Below are 11905 nucleotides of genomic sequence, written 5' to 3' on the forward strand. Positions count from 1 at the left end.
TCCGGCCCCGCCCGGAGCTCCCGCGGGCCTCAGCGGGCGGCCCGGCCCCGCCAGTCCAGCACACGGACAGACCGCGCTGGGGAGCGCTGGGACAGAGGAGACGGCAGCACCGCGGCTGCAATAAACACTGCTCAGCTGGGCTTAGGAACGAGAACCAGCACTGACGAGGGAGATAACGACGGCAAATTAAATTGAAGGAGATAAAACACATACAAGCACTAAATCCTCCTCTGCACCCGGCTGGAGACTGAGCTCTTAATAAACAAGCAGAACTCAGTCATCATTGCTTCCATCAATTATAATGCCCCTCAGAGCCTTAAAAACTTCGTATTTCAATACAGCAAGGACATAACCAACTTGTCCTCACTGCAACGTTTCATCCAGTCCCAGGCGAACAGAAAACTTTCATGTTCAGGAATGAAAAAAAAATATAAAACCAAACTGTTTTCACCATTTCATAAAGTGTTTATTGAGGATGGTAACACAGGATAAATCATGCAACAGCTCAGTAAAAAAAGGGAATCATTTAAAGGATGAAGAATGGTAACTGGTGCTGCTGATTCTGAAAAGTTTATAAAAAAAATATTAATTGTCCAAAAGTGACATTGAAAACCACTTGAAGCTGAACATGGAAATTGCTTATAAAGCATTCATTAATAAGAAAATGTAGATATTGTTTCAAATGATCACCCACAGATTTCTGTAATCAACAACTTACAAGTCTCCCATTCCTACAGCTGTAATGGTGGAGCAGGGCTGGACATCCAAGATATTTAACCTTCTCTTCCTGAACAAACAACACAGTCACAAACATTTGCCACTAAGTAACACGATCGCATCTCACCCCTCACGACCTGGGCTGCCAAGTGCTTTCATTATTGGGATGACCTTCCCAGACATCATGGCAGAACAGGAAAGGGCCCGTCCTTGTGGCCTCAAGTGATTTCCTCGCTGCCCTCTTGCCATCAGTCTGTTTTAGAAGGGGAACAACTACAAAATGTGACTGTTCCCCTTCTAGCACCAACATACATTTTGAATAAGGAACTCCATGTCAGCAGATGGCACAAAGACTGGGCACCAGCACATCACATCAAACATCGGTGGTTTCAGATTTAGAGTTGACATATATTCGCCTTTTGGAAAAAAAATAAATATAGTGGAATGAAAACTGAATCAAAGGGAAAGAACAGATGACTACCATCCATCAAGGATGCACATATTTGTGCACTGAAAAAAAAAAAAAAGAAAAAAAATCAGTCATTTCAAAGAAAATCTTGAAAATTAAAAAAAAAAACGTTTGCACTTGTTCCTGGTCATAAACAATCTCACAAAAATCTCACTTTTGGAACTATTCCAATTGAAACCATACACTGAATTTATTAATACAGTATAAGTTTCTTTATGTAAAAAATCTTTATACATAGTAATAAAAAAGATAAAGGCAAGATGCATCAAACAGAAATCTGCTGGTTGTTTTTCCTCCGTTCTTACAGAGCCGCTGATGACTACCTGCACTATAAAGAGCTGTGTTTCTGACTTTCTGTCTCAAGCATCTTCGCCTTTGCTTGTGATAAGGATTGTTCTGTCCAAGCATCCAAAAGGACAGATGCTGGTGATGTTTTGGCACTTACGCTGGCAAACTGAGCTTCTTTCCCTTGAGAACTGCAAGGAAAAGTGGGAAAGAAAACAGTCAGCAAAACAAAGTTGTGATACAGGAGAAGCAAACACTGTTAAAATGTGCAAGGGACCGAAACCTTTCACACCAAATAGGCCCACTGCACACAGTCCTGCCAGACTGCCTCTCTCCTTCCAGTACATACTGGTAAAACTAGAATTAACAACTCTCATCTTGCCCTCTTGTGGCACCCAGGAATTCCCACTTTTCATCCTCATAGGACATACTAGCTGCTCACCACAGTCTCTTAGGAATTATGACTAAAACAACACAGCCCCATGCAGCTTTGTGGTTACATGACAGAAGTTGAGATGTGAGTAAGGGCAGAATTGTTAATGCACCCAGCAGAAGTGTCTGCTTCTACACTCAGCATGAACAGAAACATCCAAAACACTTTCAACTTTTATGGTATTTAAACCACTGAGAAAGGTGTGTCTGTAAGCACAGGACCTGCACATAACGGTGTAGATAGTCAGGGGATGCAGGAGGATCATGCTTATCCATGGAAGGCAACAGCAATATATACTTAGCCATACTTAAGTTTTTCCAAAAGTTCATCAGACCATCTATACATTTATATTCTACCCATACCCCAGAAATGCTCCCCGGAAGCAAAAATGTACTTGATAAATTAAGGATATTTCAGCACTAATTTGCACACAGAATTAACAAGCCTCCTAATGCTGATGCAGCAGATCCTATGAACCTGTTAACTGCTACATTCCACAACCTGAAGCTGGAAGTTACTGCACTACTTACCTTTTGTAACATACAAATAGAAGAAGTCACAGTACAGAACGGTCTGGACCACACCAGCAACAACAGCTATGAGGTCAAAAAATCCCTCAAAGTAGTAGCGCCAAATCCAGTTGACTAAGTACAAGGCACGGTACAGACCCAAGAAGAAAAGATAGTGAGTAGTGATGGTCTCTGCTTCCCCAGTTTTGCTGATCATAAAAAGTTGAGGGAGAATAGCAACCGATTCCAGATAGATGGAGAAGGTCCACAGTATCTGAAAGGACAAAACCACAGGTAAATTCAACTGTCTTACTGGTAACAGTAGGACAGAAAACATTCTCACTCTCTAACAATGTTATGGATGAATACCTATTCATACAGGTACAGTATTTTGGCAAACTTTCCTTGGTACAGGAAAAACAAAGTGAAAGCTTCATAACCAGAGGATGGTAGGAGGGAACTCTCCTGACAGACAGCAGACTCTCCAAACCAGTTGTCTGCTGAGCTGGCACACAACAAGTTCACTTTTGAGGGAACTTGTGTGCTTCCAGTTCACATTACCATGAAATACAGCTTACAGAGCCCATGCTGTGAAATCTGCAGGGAAGATGAAGTCCTTTTTCACCCCTAATGTTTCTCCATTTTTTATCTGTTTAAAGAATGAGTTAACACAGAGCAAAATCTAAAATACGTCTCAAAGTGTTGCAATTCAAATTCCCTTACTCTATAATAAATTCATTTAACCCCAATATAAAAATGCACCTCAGTCCACGTAAAACAAGCATCTAAAGTTATTCTCTATTTCGTAGGAAAAATTACCTGTTTGAACTCCCTATAATTACATTTTTAACATATTTTTTCTGCAATTAAACACACAGCTGCACTTTAAATATAATGCAATTCTTTTTATTAATCTAGACCATTTGCAATTCTATAAAATTTAAGTAGTAGTATAATTCCTTTTGTTTTCACCAGGTGGCACCAACTATTCACGAACTGCATTCCTGGGGATTTCTTTAACAAACAGAACAAAAGGAATTCTGAATTAATACAGCCATCAGAATGTACTGGGAAAAACACAGTCTTCTGCTTAATGAAATAATCAATGCTGATCTCCTGAGGTGCCTTAAATTTGCACAGACATCTGCACCACACAGATTCTTTGAGGAAAGCATTAGCCTGAACCTATTAAACACAGACACCCTTCAACCATTTACCAGTCAGACTAAAAATGCTCATCTTCACATTCTAAATATTTTAAGGAAAAAAAAAATAATCTCCTGCCCACAATCAACTCACCTCCAGAGGAGAGAAGTCATGATTGACAAGAAAGGAGAGCCCACCAACAGGAACTATCAGAAACTCCACTCGGAAGGTGTCATGGTTTCCATCGTAGGTGGCCTTGAACTTCATGTAGATCAGGTACACGGTGGCGTACGAGCAAGCGATGTAGATAAGCTGAGGGCAAGGAAAGAAAGAAACAAAACACCAAAACAATCCATAGAGGTTCCAGGATTAAATCACACTGCCTGAATAAGCACTAAGAGGAGTAAGTGTGGTCTTTTTGGATTCTTTGCATTGTTTACGTGGTTTAGCTGGCTGTTGGTGGTGCTTAACTTTTGTCAGCAGAGTAATAATTCAAAATGAGTGACTCTGGGCTCTACTGGTTTTGTTGCTTTAAAGGCATCACATGGTTGAACTGATTGCCCAAAGGTGAAGACCCTTTCCAGAGTAGACAGAACTAAGGAAGTGACTGGAGAAGGAATACATGTTCTGCAGCTGCAGGGGAAGCACTGGCCCCAAACCTTTAGGTTAAAAATGTGCAGGTGCATAGACACAGTAATAATGGAAGGGGCCTTTCTACATTCAAAATGCCCAGCGTGGTGTGGCTCATGTGGCAATTAAAAAAATATTCAATAAGCCCCATTCAGACAACCATTTACATATCACAAACAAGCTGATTTGCTTTGGACGTTTAAACATCTCTAAAATCTGAAGAGTGACAACTGGACACTGTTCTTCACCAGCCACCAGGCCACAAAACCTGCAAGACTAACAGACTATGAGAAGCAATGAACCAGAATTCAGTCTGAGCTGATGTCTAACCATTTTGAATGGTTATGGCACAGTACACTTTATAGCTATTCCCTGTGGAATGAGCAAAAAGCTTGATTTTACAGGTGAGAAAACAGAATCAGAGAGAATCTAAGACTTTCTAAAGGTCAATCTGCCATCATCAGGACAGAGCTCATTGTCCTGGAGTCAACACAGTACAGCAGACTAGACAAATATTTTAGCTTCTGCCAGTTTCAGCACAAAGATTAAATGTTCCAAACCATTTATCACATTAAAAAAGGCTTCTTTGCAACGGAGAAGTAACAGATTAAAAATCCAACTGTTTGCAGATGCTATTAATCACTAAAAGCTCTGCTCACAGATACAAAATCCTACAAATACTGTATTAAGGAGCTCAGAATCCAAAGGCTCTGCTACACAAGCATCCCAGCTGAGTAAAGATAAAGGACGACAGGACAGGATACAGAGAACCTTTACTACAGATGTAAACTAATCACAGCTGGTATAGTCAAAGGAGACACTAAGGAAGTGTGAATGAATCCAAATTTCTTATATTACAGATTTCTTCATCACAAGAATCTCAACTCTCGACTTCTCAACTGAAGTTCTCTCAAGTTCTCAACTATTCTCAGTGACTGTGTAACATTATATACTCCTAAATGTATGCAAATAGAACACAAAGTTGTGTTGGGATACTCAAGCAGCTTCATCTTGACACTACAACAATGGGCTGAAAAGACAATTATATCCAACAGTCTTTCTAAGCAGTAACCTTTGAAACGGAACCATTTTCAAAGTTAGTATTTCCACATTCATTCCTTTTCTGGTTAGGAGGGCTGCAGAACAAAGATGTGGTCATGGCCCTGAATCACAACCAATAAATAAATAAATAAATGGCAAAACCCCCCCACCTGCTCCTTTAGTGCACCTAACAGTACCTTCCAATCAGAAACTGCAGACGGAAAAAGCTTCTGTTTCAAGAATATTTTATTTAATCCACAGCTCTTCATCTATACTGTTAATATTAAAACTTAAGCATACACATTTCACTTGTTGGAAAGCAAGTGTGAGTTTAAGACACAAAATTTTATTTTACAGTATTATTTCCCTAATTCTTCAGTACGATTTGCCTTATTGATTATTTAGTCTTTCCTCTTGGCAAAGTTATACTGCCCTCTGAATTAAAGCTGAAAAGCATCAGGAAAATCCCAGAATAAAGGAATTGGATTTAAAAAGCACGAACATACTGCCCTCTCCCAGACTACTGCTTTGTTTTCTTGTACTCAGCACCAGAAATTGCAGGAATGAATAAGAAGTAACAAACTCAAATTCAGGCTCACTGACATTCAGTGTGCAAGTGACAGGGGTATAACTCACAGAAGCTACATTCCTTAGAGCTCACTCCTGTCAACTTTTGATCAGCCTCTGACCAGACACTAGCTGCAATTCTGGCAGTGCATTCTGAATACTAATTTACCTTGTAGTGAATAAAAGGAGATTTAGTTGAGCTTTAATGTCTCAGTTGAGGAATACAGTTTATTTGAACTGTTTTTCCAAAAGCTTTTATTTTCAATAACCACAATGCCATTTGTTCTAAATGTCACAGTCCTGATACAAACAGTTTTTTTAAAATTGGATGTGGAGTGCAGCAAAAGACGCAGGATTTTGAGTCCATCTTCCACATTCTTTATCTAAAGCCCATCTAGAACTTACTCTGTAACAATTGTGCAGTGGGTCATTCAAAGTGGCTTTTATTAATGAAATTATGCACTCTGCATGCAACATCACTGGCTTTTCTAACTCTTCAGTATACTCTACCTTCATAGATGTGTTATACAATGAAATGAATGAAGTGAAGAGGTCCAGGTAACGAGTAGTGAAGACCAGTGCAAACAGAAGCTGGCTTTTCCCAGAAATACCTGAAGTGACAAAGGAAATAATTAATTATTCAGAAAGTGATGAGGTGCTTTGAAACACTTGACACCCGGGATGAGAAAGGATATATCCTTCATTTTTAAGCAACTTGATCACAAAATTAGAACAACATCCAAGTTCCCAAGCTGTACAAACAGAATCCTAAGCCCATATAGCTCAGTAGTGTGAATGTAAGTTACCTTGTACTGCAACAGGTGCTGGCACTACACAAGGTTTAGAAATTACAGCAGGTAGTGTCATCTCCAAAAACATCACCTGCAAGCTATCTGTTCTGTATTATCACTGGGCAAGGCTGCATTAGTTTTCAGTTCTCAGCTGTCACATGCCTCAGTACAATCTTTAGATGCTGAATAACTGGAAAGGCACAAGGGCAATAGACAGAACAGACCCAGTGACAAGCAGAAGGTATGCGGGCACCAGTAACGGGATTTTAGAGGAATACACAGATTTTAAAACATAAGACAATTCAATTCACAGACTCAATTGGCCACATGGTGAGAAAAACATCAAACAATCAAGCCCACATGTTATTATGTACTAAAAGAAAATTTTAAAAAGAGAGGGAAGTGAGAGAAAATGTCAGATATCTACATCACATCTTCAAAGCAACTTTCGATTCTAGGTCAAAGCCCCAATGTCAAAACGTTTGTTTGTACTTAACTTCAGGCACTAGAGCACAGTTAGAAGCATAAAAGCTTTGCACAATCAGTCACTAAAAGCTTCTGAAAACTGAGGCGAAGCATCGCTCCATAATACTGATGTGGTGGTGTGTCACAGCAGGGGGACAAAACAACCTACTCTGTGCCTCTGTTTTGTTATTCCAATTACTCTTGTTTTCAGTCATCCAGGGTGAAAATAATTGAATCTGTTCAGCTAAGCATGCAAGTCTTGTTCAAAAAACAAGAGGGAAAAATACTCTGTAGGGAGAGGGTTATGATGCAAGGCTGAAAGTCCTTGTCCTTTTATATAGAGATATTTCTAGAAAGGCTTTTGTTAACAGTGCCATAAAGCAATTAGGAGAAGGCAGTCTGCTATGGCTATTGAAGTCCTTTTTCACTCCAGCTTAAGGAACATGGAACAGGCTGCTCCAGATGAAGAAATTTAACATATGAAGTACAGGAATGGCTGAAACAGTAACAATTAGAAAGGGGGGTGTTTGCAACTTTCACATGTGAAATGTCTGCAAGGTGAGCCTGATGTACCACCAACAGAACAGCTCAAGTGCAGTACAGGGAACATAAACCACCTCAAAACCTGTGGGCTGTAAAGCTGTAAAACACAAGCTGCAAGTATAAAAACCAAAACAACCCTCCCCCACAAAAAAAAAATCACAAGCAAACCACTTCCCAAAGTTTAGAAAAAAATACATTTGACATTTCTTGAACTACAACTACATTGCATAGACAGCTGAAGCAGCACTCCGGGCTCATCCCAGGTGTGCTTGTTGGCATCAGGACTTGTCAATAAAACCTCCCAGCAAGCAAAGCTGTCCTAAGGTCAGAACCCACAGGACAAAGAAATCCACCTGGACAGATTACAGAACAGCATCTCACTACAGAATATATTTAAGCTAAATTATTTAGCATGCTATTTTCTTTTAGCAAATAACTGGGGGGGGGAGGAAGCATATAAGAGACATTAATTATTGATAACAGCTATAAATTTGGATCTGGATGTACTGTCACAAATACATATAATATACTTGACAAATTCTTCTAAGCCATTGCCAGTCTCACCTCCTCAACCCCAAAGTTGTAATTTTTATTAAGACTTTCAATACTCACTGATTTTTGAATCTTCAGAATAGTCATAAAATCCTGAAACCCACCCTAGACCCAAACTAATTTTCAAGTTAAGTAGACTAGACTAGACTAGGCAAGGTTTGAAGTGCAAACCAAAGGCCTGTGAAGGGACAGGCAATCTGGGAGAAACATCTAAACCATAAGCAAAAACAGGAGGAGGGAACAGGTAAACACACTCTTGTACCACTGATGCAAAACTTGAGGAAATGTGTCAATATACGTGTCACAGCACTGACCCTGGCTCACCATTGGCAACTGCAATACACTGAGGCTACAGTGATATTCTCATCCTTCTCCCTTTTCCTTTTACTCCCACAAACATTATACTTAGTTCTTGAGCTAAATAAAAATGGTTTTATTTCTTTTTCCAAAGCTCTGGGCTCAAATTTGGAGGAGCCAAACCTCTCCGTTCTGTTTCATCCTCACACCTGGAAAAACTCCTTCAACTTCTGTGCTCCAGCTTGGCTGAAAGCCATAGCATGAAACTTTAATTCAGGTGATTTTCACAGCCAGGCAGGAGGGCAGAGCTGAAATTGTAGTACTTTCTTATCAACTTCATTTTGCTGTGGTGAGGCAGGTAAGAATTAACAGGCAGGAGCAGAGACACTGAGCTGTGGAGTGTGTACAGCACTTACCAACTATGAACAGCACATCACAGCCTTAAAACCCACAAACAAATCCTCTCTTAAGGAAGGGCAGTCCATACTTTGCCACGGAAACTTCGCAGACTTTCTAAAACAAAGTAGTTTCGTTCTGTACCAAGTCCACATCAGCCACAGAACCACAACTTCTTTGGTTCTGCTAATAACATACTAGTATTAAGACTCCTGTGCTACCAATTTAAAAACCCAACCTAATTTTAAAGATAAATTTTCCAACTGACAAAGAGAATACTTTCCTTCAAAGACAGAGAAAAAATTCCAAAGCTACCTAAAGCAGCAGTTTTTGAAAAATACAGACAAATTAGCAGCAGCCTATGGCAGAGTACTGTCAGAAATCTTCATCTTCGCATATTATCTGGTCCACAGCAGGCACATAAAATAGAGACACAGCTACATTACCTAGCAAAAGTACTAGACATTTACTACCTACACCACTTTTTTAGAACATACAGCATATAATTTGACAGCACTGCAACTGCAGGTCACCTTTAACACTTGATAAATGACACAGAGAAACGCAAATCAATTTTCAGGCAGTAATTTGCACTGCAAACAATGTAATTTGACTTGAAATGGGTAAGAAAATGCAGTCTGAACAGGACAATGTTTGAAAACATGGGATTCCTCAAGTCTCATGAATTTCCTAATTATGACATGATGTCAATAATGGAGTTACCTACTACATGCTCCATGGCTCTTCCTAATGACTTTTGAGCTGTTACTTTGAGTAGCAAACATTTTCCCAAATTCTAAATTTGGAAACTCCAATAACCAGACATGCAAAAAATTGTTTCCCTGCCAGCTCTAAAATTCTGAAGTCATGATTTGATTTGCTTTCCCCTTGCTCTCTTTTCAACCTATTGACTAAATTAGAAAAAAAAAAAGTTAAGTTTCTTGAACACTGAAAACACAGACTGATTCAAAGTGCAGATGAGCTTAGTCTCACCTATCTTCCTCAATTAGAGGAGTCACTGCTTAAGAAAGGCAATGGGGACTATGAGTCTTCAAAAAACAGCAGGTTGCAGCAGAGGTGCCACAGGCTGTCTCCCTCATTTCCAGCTGATTTTACAGGCCTCTGCGTTCCCCTGGAACAAAGGCCTCAGACACACACAGACACAACCAGAAGAGAGGAGTCGGCACCATGTGGTTTGCCAGCTCTTCATGGATCACAGGCTGCAGCTCAGCCAGCAGTTAGAAGCCCTTATTTATTTTCAAAGCCTCTACTGCTTCAAAAGTCACAGTTCAAGCAGCAGCTGGTTTGCCCATGTTTCCTTAGTCACCAATAACCACAAGGTACAAGATTATTTAATTTATAAATGGCTCTAATAACCATACAATGTAAAGGAACAGCATAAAGCCCCCTAATAAGAGGCTCTTCGTAGCTGCTCAACATTAACTGGTAACTACTTAGGGGTTACTGTCATGCATGACTTTACAAACATATGCAAATATATATTTACAAAGTTTTTATCAATAGAAACCTCAACTGACAACAATGAACCACTAGGAGGAACAGAATAGAGCCCCAAAAATAAAAATCTCATTCTAGACAGTCTTGTTAGGCCTCAGGCACCAATCTCACAGCAGCAACATGGGTCTGGATTTACTCCTGAGGACTCAGGCAGAACTGGAAGACACCAAAGAAACAACCCCTGACAAACACATCCCTGTTTCTTCTTTTTTTGCTCAGGAAAATGAATTAAGCAAATATTTTCTACTGAAAGACCTTATGCATGTGTGTTTGTGGCCAGGGATGCTGGCTTATTTGAGAAAGGGAAGAGCTGAAGGCCCTGTGTCATACAGGCCATTTATTTTTCTGTCCTGGAGAAAGCTGTACCAATGATTGGTGTGAGGCTGCTTTCTTATGAATAAACCCCTAGCAGCAGAGATTCTCAATCACAACAGGCTTAAGGAAAGCAGCATCAGATCACTTTTTAAGCAGAAAGACGGGACCAGGTCACATTGTGCTATACTGTGTAAATAACCTCACATCCAAAGGTCACTTAAAAATTTCTCTTGGCTCAAATCCTATCTGAATTTCAGCTTTGCAACAGAATTTCTCATTTTCCTTCTTCAGACAGTAAATGATATTCAGTTTTTAGATCATTAACCCTCTTGCAGTTTGTAATCTCAACTGCCTTTCTCAAACACAGGACAAAACTCTACGCAAGAGTTGGAGGAGGCAAGGCCCTCTCCTGCCAGATCCAGGCAGGATTCCTGATGCACTAGAGCGTGAGCCAGGTAAGTTCATCAGGAAGGTGCTCTTGTGCTCCATGACGTCAGGAACAATAGTTCTGCACTACTGCTGCATGTGGGCCATGGAGTCATTTCCCTAACCTCTTTGTAAATTTAAGAAGAGTTTTTACTTTAAGTGTGTTTAAAACCAAAGCTATTAGTTTACTTTATAAAAACCAAAACTATTCATTTACTGGTTTTTTTTGTGCTATCAAGTGATTAGCCAGTGATTTGACATGAAAACATACAGAACCTCTACTTCCTCCTACCTGTAGTGTAAATCTCTTTCATTTCCCCATTCTCAGTTATTTCAAGTTACAACCTCAACTAATTCTTCTTGCTTTTAACTGAAGACTTTACAGATACATCTTTTCAACAGTGCTAACGTGGTATTTGAACAGTATCATCAACACATGGCAAACTGATTTCAAGAACAATCGCCCTCACTAAAGAAGCAGAAGCTCACCGGAGAGAAGGCAAAGTCAAGCTCAGAGTCAAAGCCCCGTGCACAACGAAAGCGGTATTCCCAGGGTGTGTGGTCCGATCCACATAACACACAGCGCACGGAAATGCCCATTTTGAATGACAACAACCCCCAGTTTTCTGAGAGAAATCAGCTACGCTGCAGTTATGGGAACTGCCTGCAATTCCCTCCAACCACCACACCGTACAGCCGAAGGGGGAAAGCGAACCAAGGCACAGGGAACTGGAGCATGCCCGTTCCGAACGGGGGGGAAGCGGCAGCGGGGGGCGGCGGAGCGGGGCTCGCCCGGCCGGGACCC

At 40.3% G+C, this 11905-nt stretch overlaps 1 protein-coding gene across 1 annotated transcript in view; it reads right to left on the reverse strand.

The window, feature by feature from the left end:
• Nucleotides 1–442: 442 nt before the first annotated feature.
• The window catches only part of KDELR2 (KDEL endoplasmic reticulum protein retention receptor 2), a 31147-nt gene continuing 19684 nt past the window's right edge, over nt 443–11905 (reverse strand). The window contains exons 4-7 of the mRNA XM_017734159.1: nt 6308–6409; nt 3713–3871; nt 2435–2687; nt 443–1662 (exon numbers count right to left, since the gene is read on the reverse strand). Coding sequence (XP_017589648.1) covers nt 1628–1662; nt 2435–2687; nt 3713–3871; nt 6308–6409 — 549 coding nt within the window. The 3' untranslated portion in view covers nt 443–1627. The remainder of the gene's footprint in view (nt 1663–2434; nt 2688–3712; nt 3872–6307; nt 6410–11905) is intronic.

The sequence above is a fragment of the Corvus brachyrhynchos genome, unplaced genomic scaffold, assembly GCF_000691975.1.
Source record: "Corvus brachyrhynchos isolate BGI_N302 unplaced genomic scaffold, ASM69197v1 scaffold5, whole genome shotgun sequence".
NCBI classification, from domain to species: domain Eukaryota; kingdom Metazoa; phylum Chordata; class Aves; order Passeriformes; family Corvidae; genus Corvus; species Corvus brachyrhynchos.